At 36.9% G+C, this 23,690-nt stretch overlaps 1 protein-coding gene across 1 annotated transcript in view; it reads left to right on the top strand.

Moving 5' to 3' along the window:
- Nucleotides 1–17,517, top strand: part of LOC136875848 (abnormal spindle-like microcephaly-associated protein homolog) — a 277,845-nt gene extending 260,328 nt beyond the window's left edge. Inside the window, exon 16 of the mRNA XM_068228216.1 lies at nucleotides 15,875–17,517. Coding sequence (XP_068084317.1) covers nucleotides 15,875–16,129 — 255 coding nt within the window. The 3' untranslated portion in view covers nucleotides 16,130–17,517. The remainder of the gene's footprint in view (nucleotides 1–15,874) is intronic.
- Nucleotides 17,518–23,690: the final 6,173 nt, after the last annotated feature.

The raw sequence follows: 23,690 nt of genomic DNA, 5'->3' as shown, positions 1-23,690 counted from the left end.
CTGTATCCATTATTGTTGGAAGGATAAGTTTCTCGCAGAGTAAGATTAACTCAAATCCTGCATGAATGGGGTAATAATGAGGTCTCTGTACATTACCGCCAAACAGACCTATCGCTCAGTTTCAGCGATGTTCATCATAGACTGTGTTAGGGACTGTAATACCTGTTGGAGAAAGCATCCTTGGTTTTCATGTGTGGTGATGGTTTTTGGGCATCCTGTTCTCTTTTGTTAACATAAGGCTGATCCTCTAACAGACCTTGTTCTGTTATTTGGTGCCTTCTTATTAAATTTCTCCTCGTATTCTTTAATGTAAAGCTAACTTGACCCATTCTGACAGCCTGCTCCATATGACTGGAAATAGTGTTACATGATAAACACCTCTGTTGTGAACTCCATACTTGCAGACATCAACAAAACGCTCTATTTACTATATGTCGGATACTATTTACAATAAATAAATACTCACTGGCAAAAAAAAATAAAAAAGCAAAACACTACGCATTTCAGACAAAATTTAATTTGAAACTGGGTAGAAATCAAACGTCTTTACAATAATATGGCAATGTATCGTAAGTTAATTAGCCAATTTGAGAAGTTTCAGTGCATTAATTGATAAAGATTATTGATCGTCCACCAACACGAATTTGGACCTTATCCCTGCTCTCTCCCATCAAGTGCCTTCAAACAGAATCAATATTTGTCTGTAAACAACACTGAGCTCCACTGCTTCACAGTCCAGTTTCAGTGGGTGTTGGTGAATTTCATCAGAGAGGGACGGTGCTCACCTGTAAGCAGACGTCCTGTGACAGACTTTAAATCCGCTTCGTACAACCTCCTTAATGTTGTTTTGCTGATGTTCATGCCCCGTACTTGCTGCAAATGATTTCTGGCCTCCACAGGTGTTTTGTGTCGATCACGAAGAACTTGCATTACGAGAAAGCGATCATCGCGCTCGGTAGTGCTTCTGCTACGACCAGAACCCGGCCTCCTGGTGTAGATGTTGTCCTCTTTACCTTTTAACAGTTCTGTACACATTAGAAGACGACGTGTGTATGACATCGATTACACAGCACATAATGCGCCCATCCTCCACTAATGCCACGGCCCTTGCTTTGTTTTCCAGTGAAAGAGCCATTATGCCTGACTTGGAAGCGATGCTGTTTGTAGACAAGCCGTATTGTCCACAAAAATACAGGATGTGAGAATTCACAGCAATGAACCCTAAGACAGCTGATTCTGATTATTCTTGTCCAAAGTGGGGAAACGGCAATATTGATGTTGTGATTGTCACAATCAATACTACCGGGCGAATTGGCAGAGCGGTTAGGGGCGCACGGCTGTGATCTTGCATCCGGGAGATTGTGGGTTCGAATTCCACTGTCGGCAGCCCTGAAGATGGTTTTCCGTGGTTTCCCCATTTTCTCACCAGGCAAATGCTGCGGCTGTACCTTAAGGCCACGGCCACTTCCTTCCAACTCCTAGGCCTTTCCTATCCCATCTTTGCCATAAGACCTATCTGTGTCGGTGCGATGCAGTCACTAGCAAAAAAAAAAAAAAAAAAAATCTGTACTGTTTATCAGTTATTTCGCTGAAACTTTTCAAATGGGCTAATTAAGTTGATACTTTGCCATACTGTTGAAATGCTGTAACATTTAATTTATACAAGGTTTCAAACAAACATTAAATATTGAGTAAAATATGTACGGTATTGTTTTTCTTTTTTTTTTTTTTTTTTCGGTCAGTGTAAATAAATACTCTGTTTCTAGGGAAACCTAGACATCAGATGAGCAATAATTTCAGTGTTGCTTGTTTTGTTTTGTTGCATACCATATTTAGTACGTGGGCTGTTCAGACACACAGGAACCTAGTTCATTCTGTAACTTGAATGTTACTGGATCCTAACACCCTTAAAGTGGACATAGTCCGGTAGTGCTGCAACATTTGTAAGCATTCCTGAAAGTTATTTTCTCTGTGTTCAAAGCGCACTGCTTTTTCATTTGATTTACTCCGTCTAAAATCGTTGCCATTTCAACTGCATTTTCGGTTTTGGTTACTGGAAGAAGTCTTGAGTTCAAATTTGGATGAATGGTGAGGATGCAACACCTGTTGTCAGTTAGTTCTTGGCCGAAAACCATTGAACCAGGAGAGCAGATGGGCAGGTTTGTCATGGTGAATGAGCCCCATGTTTAGTCACTAATCAGGTCACTTAAGTAATTCGTAACATTCTGAAGCTGTTTTCCCTTGCCTCCATTTCACAATTGGCAGAAAGCCTTTTTGCGCAAAGTTACAGAAACAGTGTGGCATCACACCTGATGCCCAGGACAAGGTGGTTTTTCACTGGCTCTTATTATAACAGTACTAGTTTTGGCAAGGAACAATAAGTGCTCTATGCGAGTGTCTCTAACCTGCAATGTGTTCAATTTGCAGGCTTCTCATTACTAGATGGTTCACTCAGTGTGTTTTCTATTTATTATCTGACCGAGCTCGATAGCTGCAGTCGCTTAAGTGCGGCCAGTATCCAGTATTCGGGAGATAGTAGGTTGGTTTTCCGTGGTTTCCCATTTTCACACCAGGCAAATGCTTGGGCTGTTCCTTAATTAAGGCCACGGCCGCTTCCTTCCCACTCCTAGCCCTTCCCTGTCCCATCGTCGCCGTAAGACCTATCTGTGTCGGTGCGACGTAAAACAACTAGGAAAAAAAAATATCTGTGTGCATTCATATCAGTTTGTGCCCATAATGTAAATTTTAGCAAAAATATCTCTTCTCTTTAACCTCCTATGTATTCTTCCAGTCAGTTTGACTTCCTTCTCTCTTCATCTCCATCTTGATACTATTTTTTGCTTGAGGGCAGATATAATATAAATGGGAATTATGTTTTCAAATTCATTGCATTAACCAAAAACATACGTAGATCACTTTTCTACATAGTGACCTTCCTTCGATACATTTTCTCAATCAGATTGGTGAGTCTTTTATGTCGTCCTGATAGAAATAAGATGGACGTGTGTGGAGCCCATTGCGCATGATCTGTTTTACACTTGCATCATCGAACCGCTGTCCTCCTACGTCTTGTTTGAGTGGTTCAAACAAATGGTACTCGCAGGGCGATAAATCTGGACTGTAGGGACTGTGTTCCAGGAGTGTAGTGAATTTCCTCCAGTTTTTCCCGCGTTAAAGCGCCAGTATGCTGCCTTGCATTGTCGTGGAGAAGAATGTTTCGGATCGGTTGCCAGCTTTACTTGTTGCAGTACATAGATTTTGCTTCATCTGAAAGAGGACGGTAATAGGCTGCATTAATTTTCCTTTGTGAAGAAAATCCAACAGCAAAACACCCGCGGAGTCCCAGAAAACGGTTGCAAACACCTTTCCAGCAGATGGGCATTTTGGCCTTGACGGGACCTGCTTTGTCTCTGTGCTGCCACCCCATGCTTGCTTGCTTGCTTGCTTGCGTTGGCTCTGGGGTGTAATGATTCTTCATCACAAGTCACAATACGATGCAAGAAATTCTCTCCTTTCTCCTCATAGCGATGCAGGGGTCTCTGACAAACTTCCTGGCATAAAGTTTTTTGTTCTTGGTTCAGGAGACGAGGAACCCACCTGGCAGACAATTTTCTGAACTTAGGACTAGCTGGCATACCACGTCGATACTCTGATTATCCAGACAGTTACACATCTTGAAATGTTGTTTCAAGCCTAGGGTCAACTATCTCTTCTATTGGAATTATCTTCCTTATTTTCATTATTTGGGAGAGTATAATCTCAAATCGAACTGTCTTATTCCCTACAAATATGGTAAGTTCATTAGAGTGATATCAATCCTATCCTCCGGCTGAACATTCATATTCCGAACTATCTCGGATGATAGTTTGAATACTTTCATAATTTATTCCTACGGTAAAACAGATTGCGAAATTTTTATTCGCCGATCTTCAATAATATCACGAATGGCAACAATGTTGTCTGCAGTGATGCTGTCCGGAGTCTCCTTTCAGGAAGTTCATTTCCCACAGCTTCTCTTCCTGCCACAAATTTTTTAGCTCTCTCACACTAGAGTCTGTGAAGGCGTTTCTTCCCCAAACTGTGCAGAGCCTTCTTAAAATTTCGGAATGTTTGGTGCCCTCTTTTGCAAGAAATTTGATTATGCGTTGCACAACACGTGTGCACCTCTTGCTTACTCATGGCGTACTGAAGCAGCCCAGCTCTCCGTTGTTTGTGCACGCAAACTCCTTCTCCAGACACCCCAACCAACATCCTGGCAGAATTATTACTAACAGCAGCTGTACATTCAAATTCCCATTTATATTTGATCTGCCTTCGTACCAAGCAAGTGGTTGTGTGGTTTGGTTTACATAGCTATCTCTGTTCTCTTTTAGTCAATGTGGGAACATAGTAGGTGTTTTATAAAATCAGTTTCCACCTGTATGGCACTTCTGTGCTCCATATTGAACCTCTTGAACATATCTTAGAAGTGAAGCTTCCACAGTGTGTAGAATTATTTAGTTCCTTGAGATGAACAGTGTACCATCACCATTATCAGGTTGTTTTGCTTGTAATTTGAACATATTCTAATTATTTTAAAAAACATTTATTTTGATTTCAGGGTTTACAAACCCCATTTTATTTCATTGTGTCCGTATTTTAGTTTAATTTGTCTAAATGAATAGCTGAAGATGACAGTCTCAGCCCACCAACCTAACAAACCCTCATGGACCGGTCGAAACTGGCTAGACTGCCAGGAACTGAATTCGGGCCTCTTAAACTAAAGAATAGCAATAAAACGGGCATGTAACTCAACACAGAACAATTAAGAGGATAAAATAAGGTTTATTGATATGTGGTAAATAGAAGAAAATGAGAAAGACTTAGGGGAAAACAAAGGGAGAGAGGGTACTCACATTCATAATGTTTTAGGGCATTGTGAACAGTTGGGTCACTTGAATCATAAAATCCGATCTTATGAATTTCAATATACGCATCACAGGAACGGAGCGAAATGTGATTACAATAAAATTCACTTCTTTCCTTTCTTGATAGAAATAACTAAGATTTGATGCCAAGCATTTCTTTCCTCAGAACAAAACGTTAATGATATGTGAAAGAAACATTTCACATCAAAAGAATACTATCATAGCATCGGAATGGACAAGGGTAGAAATCAGTTTTGAAAAAAGATAGCATCAATCTCCTAGGAGACTGTATCCCAGCAGAAATAAATGTCAGAAAAGTAAACCTGTCATGAAAGGAATAAACAAGGAAGACTGTGATTAAGGAAGTTGCCATAGTCACGAAAGTAAATAAACATGTCTTAAATGAAATAAATGGAACTGAGGGAAAAATTTAGAAAATGGGCAAATAAACAAGCATATACAGTTGAGAACAAGTGTAAGAAAAATGAACAAGTAATAGAAATAAAGCAACATCCGTAAGACACTAAAAATAACACTCATCCGACTATTGTACGACATCAACGCACACATGCACGCAGACCAAAATAAGCAAGGTAGAATAAATGATATAATGTCAAGACTTGTTACGATGAGACTCGTAACATCATGACAAAAGTAATCGTAGGCTCGTGGGTTTGTTCCAAATGCATAGATCAAAATCCTGGGTTGCCGAAATATAGGCAAGGCTCACCCAGTCGTCAACATAATCAAATCTCAGCACACACGCTATGTAACACATTCATATCGTCTGTAAAGACAAACATGAAATGCACAGCATTAGCGTTAAACCATATATTCAGAATATAGGCTCCAGCCAGACATAGAAACCGAAGAGATTGATAAAAGGTCTCTAATAAAATCATACCCAAACACATCATCCACACGGATCACATGAACCCTTGTTATCTCCCGTCCCTACATAAATACACAACAAACAGACGAGAAGATGAAAGATATAAAAATCTGCAGCAAATGAAATATCTACAGAACAAAAATATCTCGGCATGCAAGATCAGCATAACTACGGCAAGCCAAGAATGGCAAAAGAAATAAATACCTGAATTCTTGAGAAATAGGATCTGTAGATCCTATTTAATCATAAATATTGATTCAGGACGGACAATCATATAGGGAAAATAAGGAATCTTTTTAAAATAGCAGTAGAAATCCAGTGTTCTCCCCAGAAAATTTTGTCAACCGGGTGGCAGGAATAAGTAGCCGGGTGGAGGAATACTATTTCAAAAATGAGTGATAACATTTCAATAAAGAAATTGTTTATTCCCTTCTGGTTGATATAGGTGGGGCACATGCTTGGATTAACAATAATATCGGAGAGGTAAACATAAACTGAAAAATTGATTTCACTGTTATCACCAACAAGACAAAATAAGATGTATCTTTTTGTACCATTAAAAAATTGAAATTTACTTTTAGCATAACATTTTATATGTTGATTTTTCTTTTCTTCTTTGAGGCCCAGTTGTCTGCAGCTCTTACATAATTGAATTCTGCTGAGTCTGGTCCCTCTAGTGAAATCAGCATCAAATTGTTGAGTGTGCTCTGCTTCATACGTTTCCTCAAAGAGGTTTTAACTCTCTTCAAAGCTGAAAATCCCCTTTCACATTCAGCTGTGCTCAAGGGTATGGACAGTTCAATAGCAGTTAGTCTTGCTAAATTCGGAAAAGATTCCTTAAGCTCGCATGTTGTTGCAAACTTCATCATTATTTGTTTAGGTCTTAATCCAATGTAGGACTCTCCTTGGAACATTTTTGATGCAACAGACCATTCCAGTTTAGCGCTATTGTAATTTATGACTGGAGGGCTTCCCATTTTAGAGTAGAAATCAAGAAGCAACTCAGAAGCTTCATTCTGATCTTGACTTTTTGCATTAAACACTCTTGAAAAGCAGGACATGATGGGTATATCGTCCGCTTACTTCTAAAACCTCGTATGTCTCAATGATCCTCCAACCCATTATAATCCTTAAGACTGGTCACGTCTCCCAGTCACATATTTATATGCAGTCCATTAGAACCTTTTTCCTAGTGTACATTTTCCTGTGCTACTGTGTAAAGGAAAATGGACCTTATCATACCGTATTGCAAGGATCTTGTTTTAATTTTCCTTTACACATCAGCATAGGAAAATGAACACAACGAAAATTGTTCTGATGGACTGTACATCCATATGTGGCTGCGAGGCGTGGCCAGTCGTAAGGAAGAAAATGGATAGGAAGTGCATTAGAAGATACGAGGTTTTAGAAGTAAGCCATCGATATCTGGAAATCTGTCTTCTAGATGTTGGATAACAGTATCTATGTACTTGTTATAAATTGTTGTCTTGAAGGTCACAACATTGACATCTGAATAAGTGATGTGGAAGTCTGACCATTCACCAGCATTCACTGAGACTATGAAAATTATTTCCTGGAGTGTCTTTCAATTGTAAGACGCAGAGTTTTGTGGCTTCTAAGATTGGCTCAATTTCTGTCAAGTCAATATCTTGCGTTTGCCAAGCTATAGAAAATGTGCACAGAAGAGGTAAGATATCTGAAAGTATCATAACTGCAGCTAAGAAATTGTATGTCTTCATGAACTTGCTTAAGCCTTCAGCTGTAATATCATTCCTTTCAGTGGCCTCTCTTTCAAGTGCAACACCACCACTAACCATAGATCTTCTTACAGACTGTACAGCAGTCATGAGACAACCATCTAGTATCACTGGCCAATTTTAGTTTAATTTGAGGGCTGTCCATGATATTCTGGATTTCAGTTAAACCAGCCATCCTGACTGAGGAATTTTGAAAAAAAGAAAGAGTTGTCTTAAAATGTCATTAAACTTCACTAAATAAGGCACTTCAGCTGCTGCCTGGGCAATAGCAAGTACCAATCTGTGGTTAATGCAGTGACAGTTTACCATGAGTCCATTTGTTTTCTCTCTTAGCAGTATTGCTACTCCCTTTTGCTTACCAATCATGACAGCTGCCCCATCAGATCCTAGACCTACCAAATTACAAGTTTTTTACCCTAAATTTTCAAGGATTTCAGTTAGTTTATTTGTTATGGTCTCAGCTTTACCATCAATGATGTTGCAGGTTGACACAAAACTAACATTAACCTCTTTTTCAAGTTGGTTGCCATTTTTTATGTACACAATAAGTTGCTTCAGTACAGAAATATCCGTAGTTTCATCACACAGAACATTTAAATAATCTGCTGAATGTATGTTCTTTAATATTTCACATCTAATTTCTGAAGCTATAACATCAAGTAACTCCTGCATTATTCTTCTGAAGTATAATTAGCATTATCACCAATATTAAGATGCTTTAGATAAGTACAACCCTTAGCCTCACAGTGTTTGAGTAATTTTCCATATAATGTAGTGTGTGGTAGCTCATTTTTTTGCCAACCAATACATTGATCTTAGGGCTCCGAGAAAAGCATCTCTCTGTAAATTGTTTAAAATAGAAACTGATTTTTCTATGCCAACCAATACATTGATCTTAGGGCTCCGAGAAAAGCATCTCTCTGTAAATTGTTTAAAATAGGAACTGATTTTCCTATTTGCCCAAATCCAGTTTCTTCGAATGCACGTCTTTCACTTAAGTTTGAACAAGAATCGGCATGCAGCTTGCTTTGTTCATGGTAAACTAAACTCTCCTTTCGAAGTCTTGCACACGGTATAGTCACTCAAGTCACTTCCTTCTTTGTCGGTTTCTTCAATGAACATTTTATACATGTGGAACAAAACATAACATTTTCTTTCACAAGTAACCACGTAAATTGCTTAAAGCAGTCATTGCTGATGCCCGATAAGCGGTGTTTAGAAGAATGCTTCACTTGTGGTTTTTCATTTTGAATACTTTCCACTTCACCAGATGAGCCGGCCCCAGCAACGTCCTTTTCGGAAATCTCTCCTGGTGTTGAATTATTACTTTTACTAGGTTCTTTCTTAAAGAAACTTAGAAGAGTAGATGTTTGACGAGATTTTCTGCTCATTTTGAGAACACAGAATTTGGCGTCAAAAACACGAAGAAATGAAACGGGCAGTTCATTTAGGTGATTCCCACCAAGAGATTGAAAATAATACCAATATTCGTGAAGAATTAGAAAGTAAAGCACAAATGGAAAACACTGACAACAATAGTTAAAATGTAATTAAATCGGAACTATAATTCAACCGAAGTCCATTGTTAGCAGTAGTAAATGTTAAAGAAACAAAAAGAACACCGAACAAACAGATTTGCTTCGAAAACAACTAAGTTGGTGACACTGAACACTAACACATACTCTATCGATTCGTATGTTTCATATTCGATTGTAAATCGATATTTTTCGTCAAAATGGCCGCCATAGCAAATGCGCAATACCAAATATTGTATTGAAGTATTTGGTAAAATCGACATGAAAGATATAGACTGCTAAACATATTCGTTACAGCGCCCCTGACTGAAGCTCAGTGAACTACGGCCGCCATGACAGTTGCAGGCAAGAGAAGTAGACACTTCGATACTGGGCATGTCACTTTAGCTTAGCCGTATTATCATTTCATGAATAGATGTGGTTATTTTTTGTTGCAAAAATAGTCATTTATAGGTAGCAATTCAGGCGTTGTTTGAAAACATTGTTACAATTAATAATCATAGGACTTTTAATGAAATAAGCGCAGCAAATCTGGCGGACGTTTGGTTGGAAAGAATATGAACCGCATTAATTCGTAATAAAACGCGTTTTCTATTATGAAGATGCCCATGTCATAAGCAGCATTTAACTTCACCAATCGCCATCAGAAAGGGGCTAACGTTACAATTCACAAGTAGCCCCTACGTATGAACAACTATTTGCGAGTTGTTTTAGGTATAAGCATAAACCCAATTTCATATCCAATAGGTCATTCTAATTACGACACATTATTTTTCTTTAAGGTTTTCTTTGAACTCCCCCTGTGGATTGTGGCAGTAGATTAACACACACGGTATCCGCTGACTCTCACTGATTAGTGTTATATAGAGGATGGTTGGCTAGTTGACTTCCTCTTAAAATAATAATCACCACCACTCCCCCTTCCTAGGATTACAACGGAAAGAGAAGGATTTAATATTGCATTATTACAATACACCTTATGATGTAGGCCTACTTCTAGTTTAATTGTTATTTAGGTACCCAACTTACATTGATCATTTAACATTATTTCCTTAAATATTATTGTTAACCAGGTGAGTTAACCGGGCGAGTTAGCCGTGCGGTTAGGGGCGCGGAGCTGTGTACTTGCATCCGGGAGATAGTGGGTTCGAACCCCACTGTCGGTAGCCCTGAAGATGTTTTCAATGATTTCCCATTTTCACACCAGACAAATGCCGGGGCTGTATCTTAATTAAGGCCACGAACGGTTCCTTCCCGCTCCTAGGCCTTTCCTATCCCTTCGTTGTCATAAGACCTATCTGTGTCGGTTTGACGTAAAGCAAATATGAAATATATATATCATCGCTGCCGGGACAAAACCTCCTATGTGAAAAAATTTAGCATAGAACTTTGGCCGGTAAGGTTCTGTCATCTAAGGTGCAATATCGTGTGCATATTGTCAAGGTATTCTCGCTCTTCATAATGTATGTGCTGCGGGTCAGTATATCTACAAAAATATTACCACATAGGAGGTTTTGTCCCTGCAACGACGATATATTATTGTTTAGCAGGAATCTGTAGCCACTTTTCAACCAATACAGTCTTACTGTCGCATGACCACAAACGGATTATTCACATTCGTTAAACACTGTCATCACATAACTTCTACAGAATCATAATTAAGGCCAATTTTATTGCATGAAACATAAAGACTATCGAACTTAATGTGTGTGTCTGTACAAGTACAGCCACTCTGCCATGACACCTGCCGTTTGTTTTGCCTGTAAGTGTCATGGGTGCCAGCAGTTCAAGTAGATTCAAAGATGACCGGCAGATAGCAGTCTATAATATATTTTATGTCGTTGGGTAAAATGTTGTGACAAGCTAGCGATGGAGTGGAGTCGAGAAAGTCTGTCTCAGAGTTGAGTTCTATGCCTGGAAATGAACACTGCGCCGGAATCGAGTCCATGGGAATACGCATCGGTATCTCTGACCGTTCGTAAAATTACTTGTAACAACAAAACTAGCGGGAATGAAATCGTGATGTAACGAAGGAAGTGTGTTTAAAATAAATCTTAATGACTCCAAGACAATGATATGGTTCAATATATGCGAAGTACATACATTTCAAATCAAGAATAAAATAATGAACAAAACCCCAAACTCGGTTAAATCTTAACTTAGGATAATCTCAAATATTAGTGTGGTATTTGCGTTAAAACTTCATGAAATTAAGTATGGAAGGACTGAATGTTGGTAATTTCTGTGTAGCTGCTAGTGATGTTGTTGCCCGGCTGAGCGGCTCAGACTGTTGTGGATCTGGCCTTCTGGCCCCAACTTGGCAGGCTCGATCCTGGCTCAGTCCGGTAGTACTTGAATGTGCTCAAATATGTCAGCCTCGGTAGATTTACTGGCATGTAAAAGAACTCCTATGGGACACAATTCCGGCACCTAGGCGTCTCCGAAAACCATCCAAAGTAGTTACTGGTACGTAAAGACAACATTATTATTATCAGTATAACACTGTTAATGTATTCACCAAGGTGACTGGGAGAATGCCGGTACCAAGCATCACATTGGGATGCATGACTTTAACAATGCTGCTGCAACAGATAATCCTCTCCAATTGATTCGTAAATGTATTTATATATTGAGAGAATGCAGTTAGAATTTTGTGTTTTATAACGCTACTAATATATCACAATCACCATCTCGTTCTTATAATGGTCTCTAACGATCCTGGCCAATATTATATGATGTATTTCTTCCATTTGTATTGCATAGAATTCGTTACAATCGTTATTAATTCAAGTACTGACAGATAATTTTGAACTTCTGGTGTTCTACCGCTCGTTCATAATAGTGTATCATCGTGCTTGGCCACTCCGTTGCTGTCGAGTGCCGTGCGGGTTTGTGACGTCATACGGAATCGAGGCGATTGCTCGCCAGCGATTCTACGCTGATCCAAGAGCCGCTCACACACAACGGTACGTTTTAGTGAAGCAAAACACTTAAACTTTAATGTAATTATGCTGATAACAATGAATTTCTATCATTTAAATAGTTTCACAGTATTTATATTTTAATTCGAAACAACCAATGACTCAACTATGTGTTCAATTAATGTAACTAGCACACATCTAGGTTATGTTAGCCGGGCGGTCTGTAAAAACAGCCGGGCGGTGCGCCCATTAAAAAGGTCCTGGGGAGAACACTGGAAATCTATTAAAATCATCTCATAGCCCAAAGCCTCCATCCTTTCAGTCATTCTTGCCTCTCTCTCAGAGAGTAAAAGAAGCAAAGAATAGCAAGGAAGAAATGCTTCATCAGTCTTTCATAACAAGAGCTGCCATCTGTCAAATTACATTTCAAGTTCGAGAATACTAAAGCAGTCAGATTAATCTATGGCATCGATAAAGAACACGTCAGAAGGTACAACATAAGAGTAACTTTGTGTGGCACAAGTCTGACGGTCAAAACTAGTCCTATTCTTAAAAAGGATATGTGTGATTAGTTGGAATAAAACAAGATTGTAAAAAGTGCGTTGTTGTCTGTACATTCCATACAGTTTGGCAACACTCCAAATACATTGCAATATTCTTTGTCAAGGCGGCTGAAATATCTCTACTCAATCGGAGGTAATCTGTCTCCCAGGCAGCAATCACACTACAAACACACTTGAAACATGGGTCTTCTGTTCTGTCTCGTTTATTTCCCTTCTGTTTCTCCCACTTTCCTCACCGATGCTTCCACATATGTAAAACTGTTATTCTCTGTATTCTTTGTTATTTCTTTATCTAGTCTAATCTTCATGTTGTGATGACTACTTCATTGTTCTTTGCTTACAACTTCATTCCATATTCAGAGACTACTTCGTCCTATGCATCTTTTACTTCATCAGTCACTCCACGTGCAAACAGCATTTATTTTCTCCAATCCTTCCAGCGATACTAACTAGTACTCTGTCCATCACTATAATAATGACATACAGTCACGTCCTTTGTCGAAAGATAACATGCCCAATAACATGGGCTATGTAGTATGCCCTTCCTTCGTCCAGGTAGGTCTACGTAAAAAATTTCCAACCAGCTTCTCAGGGGTTCTTGCAGTTGCGATGTAATTTAATAACTTTTTTTATCGAGGGATCCAAAGAGAACTTTGATGCATTGACATGGCTACTTATTTTCAACCTAGCACTTTATTACTTTTCTTCTTTACCTCCTCGATGGGTATCTCCATCCGACTCATCTGTGATGGCATTCAGTCATTGAAAATCTTGGCTACAATACCGTATTCTACTTTGATACTTATAATCAAGCGAGATTTTCGTAAACTAATATTATTTACTATCAAATAAGTATCTATAGAAATGCGTAAACATCAAAACCAGAAGAGAAAAATGACAGTATTTCCAAATGGTTATTATAAAACTACATATTGCTGATCAGCTGATCCTACATTAATCCAAGAATGAAAAAAAAAAAACCAAACCTTAGTCATCTTCAGCATATGGTTATTCAAATTAAACTCTTTACTTTTCTTACATCTCTTAAGTAATGTCTCAGCATAGCCTACCCTTTTAAACACATCTCTTACTTGAAATTAGAAATATTTCCTATGATATTTACATTGACTTTGTGTCATACATGTTCCAACATTAGTGCCTTATAAATGATCTAACTTCAAATATACAATTTCCTGAACTGGATTTCAACTAACATTCATTCTTATCATCTAATCTGAAATGGGACATCATCATGGACTTTATTATTTATGCTTCGGAAAATGGGATAAGTTTCTTGTAACGTGCAGCTCAAATTAGGCTGCTAAAAATCTGCTATATTTAATTTCAATATTATATCTACATTTCATACTTTCAATATATGCATAACATGAACAAACTAAAATGTGTCAAATCTTCCTCATTTACTGCGTGTGTGCCGTTGAGATGCATTAAAACTTTCAATAACCTACGATATATTACATTACATCTCATATTCTCTCTTGTATGCCACTAGCCTAAGTCATTTCATAACTCTCAACTCTGATTTGGTTCATCATGAATATTACAGCTCTGTACAAGATGATTAACCATCATCATAACCTAGTATAACATTGTTTATCTACAGTATTGAGGTTACCAGGTGACTGCAATCCAATATATTATCTCATTTCATCTTGAGTACGTTGGAATTGTGATGGGATCCCTATTCTCCTTTCTGATATATTTTTGGGTAAGTATGATCCTGTTTGACGTGTATTACTCCTTAACATATTCCATTTCTTCTTAATTACGACGACGTATGCCTCTTGACGTACTTCATATTCCACATTTCACTTCATTCAATTCTTCTACCTTAGAATATTGCACTTCATATCGTATTTCTTCTTAGCATAAACTCCACGTATCAAAAAATTTCCTTCGACGTATCATTTGCTTCTATTTCCCTTCATAACAACATAGGATCCATCTTTTCTTAATAGCTTCTGACCTTTACCCTATCTGATATAGTTACTCTTACATAAACAGCTTTATTTAATACAACATATAACCTCTAATATACTCTTTACTGACATCAGTATTAACCTAGGCTATGATTTGGGAACTACAGCCGTTCTCGCAATGCTCTTCTACGTTATCAAATCTTTCATTTATACTACGGTCACTTATTTCATTATACACGGACTACCACATATGTTAATAGTGAGGGCTAGGCATGTCATAGGAGTTGATTTCGTTGATCACAACAGGCACATAGATTATTTCACACTTTCAAAAGAAACATGATTAACTCTACTAAACTACATAAATATCTTAAAATAACAACGAACTTATATCATTTCTTCAGCGGCGTTGGGATGGACTAGATTGCATCGTTACTGCCAGCGAATCTCGGGACTGGCAGCGGCTCGGCTGTTGTCATCTGGTCTCTCGGCTCATCCTAGGTTATGTCGGGCGGCTCTGAGTAATCCATTTCCGCTATGCAGTTAGAACTTCTCCATGACTCTTGGCTCGTTCATGCAAATACAATAGATGATTTGGATCAGACAATACATCTTAGAGAAATCTTCTCTATAGCAATATTTCAATTGATAATAAATATTAGCCCTGTATAATTTAATCTGGCCAATTTCTTTTATACGATTATCTTCTCAGCTAGCTTCGTAATTGACTAACGACAGTATAGGTTTATTTCCTTTCTACAGGCTATTTCATAGTTGATCTTTAATTTTGCTCTTTCGCTTCTCCGTGCGGCGATTGCGTAGGCGTAAAATGTTCTACTCTTCTCCCAGTTGTATTTTTCGCCAGAAAATGTGTTCTTACTTCTTCTCTGCTACTGGATATTGCTAATTTGGCTAACTCCGCTCCTTAATACGTTTCCAGATCCGTATTTCCTCTTCTTTCTGCTGTATTATAAGATATTTTTATTATCTGGGCTGAGTTAGGTGTGAACACTTGGATTGCCGAAAAAGTAGTAGTTCAGTTTTTTTGTCCGTCTTAACAATTGCCATTGTTTTTATGTATTATGCTATCCTGCTAATCTGGATTTCTATGACCTTGCATGATTATTTACTCTGTTTGATGCCATCGCCGGCCATTGTATTTAATGCGATCTGACTAATATTTATATTTTAGGAATAGCGTCATGGTACAGTAGCAACAATCTAAAAGATCTTGTAGTTACTGCTCAGTGCCACAGTAGGTTAATTTCTTTGCATGTTCAGTATGATTTATGTACTTTGTTATTGAGTAGCTACCTTTTATTTTTGTTGCAAAGTGTTGAGCATTTTCTTCTGTTTCAGGCCATTCTTGAAACTGAGAATGTGAAAAGCATGTTGCTGAAATTCTATGATTCAGAGAATTCGAGAAGCAAGCGGGAAAAGAAGGCTTCTCACAAAGTGGTTTCGGAAGCCAAAGTGAACAAATGTAAGCTTCCTGACATTACACCTGAATGGAAAATCTTGAAGAGGAAGAGGCCAAGGACTTTTCAAGACCCCTTCTTTGCTGTGACATCTCTGTTGATAAAGCTCGGTTTGAAGAAGAAGAAAGAGAACTGATTCTCATGGTGTTTTATACAGGCTTAAAACTGTAAATTTTTTTAATGCTTGTGTATGAATCTTAAGTGTCTCAACTCTTATTTTACCCTTCAGTTCTCAAGGTCCAGGCATTTTAGAACCATTTCAGATCATTCTGGGCACCATTTTTGAGTAATCTGAGGATGTTTCAATAGGTAATTTCTAAGTGTTGACATGAGTATTTATATTCTTAATTTTATATGGGCAAAAAGTCTTATTTTGCAATGCGAAATAAGCGCATCATTGCTTTCCAATAATGCACCGAATAAATGCTCGTTCTTAAATTTGACGACCTGCTGTTGTAATTTAAAAATCAACAATTGAAATAATACAGTGAAATGCTAGAATAACATACTAATGGAAATACCATAATTATTTTTGTTTATGCTGAAATTTTGTTAAACAAATCTATTAAATTTGACTAGAAATTATATGCCACAATTAGGAATAACGGATACTGTACGCGGACTAACTTATACTATCTATATGTTGTTGTTAGTCACGAGTCCATAGACTAGATTGATGCAGCTCTCGTTGCCACCCTATCCTGTGCTAACCTTTTCATTTCTACGTAACTACTGCATCCTACATCTGCTCAAATCTGCTTGTCATAAGTTGATCTACGCCTACCATTCCTACTGCCTACACTTTTCTCAAAAACCAACTGAACAAATCCTGTGTCTCTTAAGATGGTGTCATATCATTCTATCTCTTCATGTCAAATTTAGCCAATAATGTACATGGGTGATTGTTTATCCGCCCTGTCAATATATTATCAGTATTTGATTTTTACCTTGTTTTATACGTACATGTTTCGGGAGCCTTAACTCCCTTCATCAGCGTTACATCAAAATCAACCTTCCCCAAATAGTGAGATCTAACATCATTCCATATTTACATTAAACATTGCCCTATATAATAATAACTTTAGTCTAATATATTGTGACCGTATCAGTGGAGAGCAAGAGACGCCCCACGGGTGCACAGTAAGGACTTGACGTTAATGGCTGAGTAAACATAAGTGGCGGGATAACAACAGTAGGTTCGGAAATAATAATAAAATATCGATATCATATGAAGTATTTACATCATTTAATCATAGAAAATAAAAATGTCTTGCCATCCTGACTGGCTCTGATTATGAGAATGATCACAACGTTAAAATTAATTTATGAATACTCTTGACGTAACAAAAATATTCTGAACAAACGGCATGGTACAAGCAAATTATTTGCCCTAATTATTCTAACGGAATTGATTAGTAATTAAAATTTTTATTAATAAATTTTGAACAAGTTAATTATTTAAATCTGGAGTAACGAGGTGGTTGAGGTACAAATTCTCAAACAAATCTGAAAAATACATTAAATTTTAATTTAAAATTTGAAATAGAAAACATTTAAAAATTCACAGAACTGAATGTTCTTGTGATAAAATTTTGATTGAAAATACATCCTCGAAATTTACCAATAAAATTTATTACAATTTAATTTTTCTTGAATATGCTTTTGAAAAGTAAAAAATTAAATCGGGACACCAGGTATATCTGTTCTAACTTATCAATTATTTAATTACAAGAATATTTAACATTAAGTTGTCATTTCCAGTGAACCGAAATATTACTTCTCAAAGAAAACCAAAATTTAGCAACGCTGAAATACGGACAGCAACGTAGATTATAATTGATCACACAATATCTGCCTGTAACACATCTCTGAAAATTCACACAGTCAAATATCTTTAATAATTTACAAATATGACTAAATTCTACAATCTAACTACAGAAAATATTCGATAGAAGAACTATCTACAATATCTACAAAATATCTACAAATGAATCAATACTTCCACTGTCCAATTAAGCCAACTCCGAGATACAATGATATGAAGTTTTCCACGTGGTTAGGAATTTGTGCAATTAAGGTTAAGTTCGCCTTGAATCAAATTAATGCATGTTATAGTTATTAATCACCCCAGAATCTGTCATAATTCAAATATTCCTCAGTAAATATTCACAAATACTCTAAAATCTTTAACCAATTATCTCATTGACTTACACCAGGATAAATTCATTTCACAGAAATGAAGTCAGAATTTCGGAGTACACCAACCAAACTTCTTTCTTTATTCGTGTCAGAAGTATCAACTTTACTTACAGATATTTAACAAAAACCAACAAGATATCTACATTCCTACTATACAAATATAAAAGTCTATTATACAATCACAGATAGAGCAACAATATTCGAGAGCTAGATGATGCTTGCCCAGTATTGGGCGACGTCAATAGCGTTGGGGGAGGCTGCATTCAAGTCTTTCATAGTGCACATTGAAGGACATAAAACACACTGACATAGATGCTGGATCGTCTGCTGCTCTCCGCAATCACAAATTGATGAATCACTTGAGAAGCCCCACTTCCGCAAGTTTACTTTGGTTCTGCTGACTTCTGTACGGAGTCTGTTAAGGGCTTTCCATACTGTCCACTTCTCCTGGTGTCCATATGGAAGACTTTCCTTCGGCTCTATCCAGTTGGAAAGGGGGTGGATTCTTTCTTTCCACATTGTGACTTTAGCATTCTCTGCTTTCCCCTCAAGGTTAACTGATGTGCGGAGAAAACTTTTCCTAGATTTTAGCCTCTGTGTGGCTGGGTGGTATCCATAGAGAGGATGTGCTTCTGAAGAAGATGACTGGAGCCTTTCTTTGTTAGCTGCTACCTCCCTACGAATCTCACCGGGAGCAATACCAGCTAAAAGTTGGACCTTCTCAATGGGTGTAGGTTTCAGACATCCAGTAATAATCCTGCAGCTTTCGTTTAAAGCTATGTCGACCTGCTTCGTATGAGCTGACCTGTACCAAACTGGGGAGGCATATTCTCCTGCAGAATAGCATAGAGCTAGAGCTGATGTTCTAATTGTTTGTGGTTGTGTTCCCCAACTTGTTCCTGATACCAACCAAACTGATTATTATTAGAAGACTTCACTAATGCGACTACAATCTCGGATACCTGAAGACACTTATTCACCTCCATCGGCCTTCAAATGTCAAATCATTAAATATCACAGCACAAAATATGTCAGAATTCACTATCTCAGGACTATCATCACACTCCTTAATTATCCATTAACTCAATAGTTCCATTTAGAAACTTACAATGTCGACCATTATCATCCAGAATCGTATCACACAAAACACGTGGTCAGAATAAGTCGCAAAATATCATACAAGAAACAAGTCTTAATTTATCAAATTAGTCTCGAGGATGAAATCTACCATTTGTAATTATATATTCTTACTAAAGTACTCCAAATTAAACAATGATTCGATTTCTGAATTAATATCCTGATGACACTATTCAATCACCACGAGGTATGAGTGTAAGCTCCCAATATTACTTTATTTATTTATTTGATTTATTTTATACCAGCAACAGAGATGTTTCTCCAATTACAGGTGGCTTAGTCACTGTGCATTAATTATTAAAAATAACAAATGTCAGAAAGAACTTAATATCTAAAAATAAAAACATACTACGTTACTAAGAAGTAAAGTAGCAAACGGAATTTACAGCACATAAATACTTTTTCAAGTTTGAGTATTCTTAATATCTAAAAATTAATAAAAAAGTAGACTTTTTCAGGTTTGAAGTGGACGTATGACCTAAAATACTTAATATCTAAAAATGAATAAAAAGGTAGAAATACAGAAAAATGAAATAAATTAGGAATTAGTATCTACAAAAGAAATAACTCCAATCTTAAACTGACACCATTTAAAGCAACTGACGTATAAAAAGAAAATCATGGAAAGTAAGGCATGAGAGGTGAGTTGTGGGAATCGGTATGAACAGCACATTAAATCTTAAGTACAAATAGACGGTAGTAATGACAATTTTTTTGCAGTTCTCCCTACATTTTCTTTATATTTAATTTATATAAATTTAAAAAAAAACACAAATGAAACAAAAATTAACCAAGAAATAAGTATAAATATAGTACATATATATATATACACCTATAGGGTAAACCTTCAGAAATAGTGAACTGAACTCGGTGCCCAACAAAGTGCGACCATTACTTTAACTGTGTGCCTTCTTTAATAATTTTACATAATCGTATCTAAGAGCAAAGTCTAGAACAAATCAGGAAATTTATGAACAGTGACGTTACAAGTTGTGCACATTCTGAACACTGGTGAGCTTCTATAAAATACTGTTTTAGAAATCTGAAGAAACAAGAGATGTCTGTGTCTTAAACTTCCTGTCCGGATATTGAACGAGAATTGTTGTAGAAAGTAACTTATCTACCACATTATTGATAACTCAATGGAGGTAGTTTTGATAATTTATTATACGTCTGTTTAATAATGAAGTTAAATCCTTTCAGGAGATCTTTGTAGTGCATTATGTCGCTAGGGACAAACCTGTTATATTTTTTTAAGTAAAGATAACGTAAGAAACGTTTGTGAATTTTATCCACATGGTTTTGTTAAGATTTATAACGGGGAGACCAAATTACTGACGCGTACTCAAGTAAGAAAAGAATGGAAAATATTACCACACTAGATTCATATGACACACATCAACTCACAAATATCATTATATTCGTTAAATATAGGATGATCACGATAACACATAGATAAACTTTCAATGATCCATCACCGTCAAGAGCATGCAACACGTAGTCAGGAAAAATCTGTAATTTTATGTGACTCATATATTTGAATAAAGATCCACATTTCAACTCATTCATTTGGGGAGAAATTAAAAGAAAGATAAGACATTGAGCAAATGATAGGCTACAAGACCACACCATAAGAATAAAAAGAAATAAACTATTACATAGAACAGATATTTATTATTAGACATGGTCTACTTAACTTAAACTGTTAACTCCATGTTCAGTTATTGGACGTCCTTAATTGATCATTAAAGGGTTGATATCCCTGCGTTTCTCCTCCGTTAGCGATGGTCTAACCATTTAGTAACTCATGGTGAAAGACACGTGGAACACGGCCACAAAATCCATTCTCGTGTAATGCTAGCTGTAGAGATCCTCTTCACGTCCGCAATCCCAGAGTAGTTCACTCAAACTTGCACAGAATAATTAGTAATAATCCTGGGCACAGTCCTCTTAATTACGAGTGAAAGATGCATACTTCTTACTAATAATTCAACCACATTCGATGTCTGTTGGTTAAGTAAATTTGGTTTAAGTTGTTGAAGTAGGAACAATTTTATTATAAGTTCCTGGCAGACACGTGAATATATCGCTGTACTGTTCCCTGCGACAGTCAGAAGCAGAATGACGTCTCGTGCTGACGTTCCAAAGTGAAGATATGTAACTCATGGTGAAAGAGAAAAGGCACAATGTTGTCTCGTTCAAGTGAAACACTTCCCCCCTGCTAGTCGTCGGAAGTACAGGTGTATAAAACAAGGAAAAAATCAAATACTGATAATATATTGACAGGACGGATAAACAATCACCTGTGTACATTATTGTTATAATTCAATACGGATCAATTAAGGACCAGTAATGGTCAAGTTTGTCGAAATTTAGCCAAATCGATCTCTCGCCAATTCAGTTCAGTATCTCTTCATTCGGAGAAATTTTGAATTTAAATTACTCTGTAAAATACTATTTTTGTTCAAAATGTAAAGGCAGTTTCGAATTGAAGGTCTGAATTTCGGTAACGGGACCGGTATTGTTCTTCGAATTACGAATTATCCGTTTTTCAAATTAAACGATTTAAATAACATGCAAAACTGTACCTCATGTTTTCGGGAACGAGAGCTGCTTTGAATTAGACGAGATTTTGAATTAACCAATTTCGAATTATCGAGGTTCTACTGTTTGATAAGAATTGGTAACGATGATGATTATGCATATTTGACAACTGGATGTTATTCTTTCAACATTTTTCGTTCATGTCCTTTTCTGTAACTAAAAATTAAGTTTTACATAGCAGAAAGTCTGTTGAACAGGGTTATATAGGTTAGATGTTAAATTTATAGCAATCTTTGCATATCAATTTCTTGAAATATGAGATTGTGTTCTGAATGAATAATTCAAAATATTAGCAGTGATTAACAGAGCATATTATTTTAAATTAATTTTAACAGTTTTGACTTGCGCTTTTTGGTAAAGTAGCCTAATTTTCTTGCAGTGTTTTTTTTAAACTCTTATCTTTTCAGTATATTCTTGGAGTATTTCACAGCTTTCAAGGACACTGTCACACATCTTTCGTGTCTCATTAACGGCATCTACCAAGTTATTTTTTTCAACCGTTTCTTTGTCAATACACACATCTATTTTAGCTTCCTTTTTTTTTTTTTTCAGACACAGTACTGTAGTCTTCAGTATCTCGTGCAACACTTTTCTTCCTCTGTATTAATAAAATTGACAACTTCAACATAAAGCTTGACAAAACTCCTGCTAGTTACTTGTCATCTCAGTCTATTGAAGGGTCCACAGCTACACATTGCAGTTCTGGTGCAGTTGCAAAATCTTCCTTCACTAATGGTATATCTGCTTTACAGAAACAATTCACAATTGGTGTTGAGCTTAGCGACTTCCATGATGCAGTGAACATTTGAATGGCCTCAGATGTTTGCATTCAGATTGTCATATTGAAATGTAAGATAGCATACGTCTCGCTAGACGCGACATATAAGCTATCTTAGAAGTGAAGCTTCCCCAGTCTGTAGTGATATTTAGTTCTTCCGCATTGAACCATATTGTTGTTTTCTGTACATTCCGTCGTTTGCAGACATTTTGAATGTATTGTAGTATTCTTTGCTGCCTGGGAGACTTACCTTGGATCAAGTAGGGGTATTTCAGTCGTCTTGACGAAGAATACTTCATTGTATTTGAATTGTCAGCAAACTGTATGGAATGTACAAAAAGCAACACGGTCCAACTGGTAAGAACTATATAAGCTATCTTCATGGCGTGAATTATGGCTTGATCTAGGGGTTGTAAAATTGAAGTACATTTTGAAGGTAAAATATAATTTCCACATTTTCTAAGTGTCATGGCACATTGTCATGCACTGAAGAATTATCTATAAATAACAAAGGTTTTCTATCTTCCAGTTTCATTCTTTGGTCAAATGCTAAATGCCATTCCTGAAATAATTCACTCTTCATCCATGTCTTTGTTTCGTAGCGGTATTCGCATGGCAATTTCCATATATTTTTGAAACAATGTGCATTCTTGTGTTTTCCAATCATGAGCGGCTTTATCAGTTTCTGCAGAATTTGCACACAAAAATACGACAATCCTTTCCTTTGAACCAAGGTTGTTTGATCATAGAAATTTCAGTTCAGTTGACAACTTTAGTGAGAAAAGGAGCTCGCTTAACCAAGGTAGAGTAAATGACTCTCTCTTGATTCATTCTGTACTAAGTCAGGCAACAAAATAATGAATGTTTGAGACTATGTGAAAGACAGTACAAGTTAATGTTCTGTGTCTGCTAAGGTGACAAGTTGTAACTTTGTAATTACATTACATTAACACACATTGTGCCCACTTTATAGTCAGCT

The sequence above is a fragment of the Anabrus simplex genome, chromosome 6 (genome assembly GCF_040414725.1).
Source record: "Anabrus simplex isolate iqAnaSimp1 chromosome 6, ASM4041472v1, whole genome shotgun sequence".
Lineage (NCBI taxonomy): Eukaryota > Metazoa > Arthropoda > Insecta > Orthoptera > Tettigoniidae > Anabrus > Anabrus simplex.
This window is presented reverse-complemented; position numbering and strand designations above follow the sequence as displayed.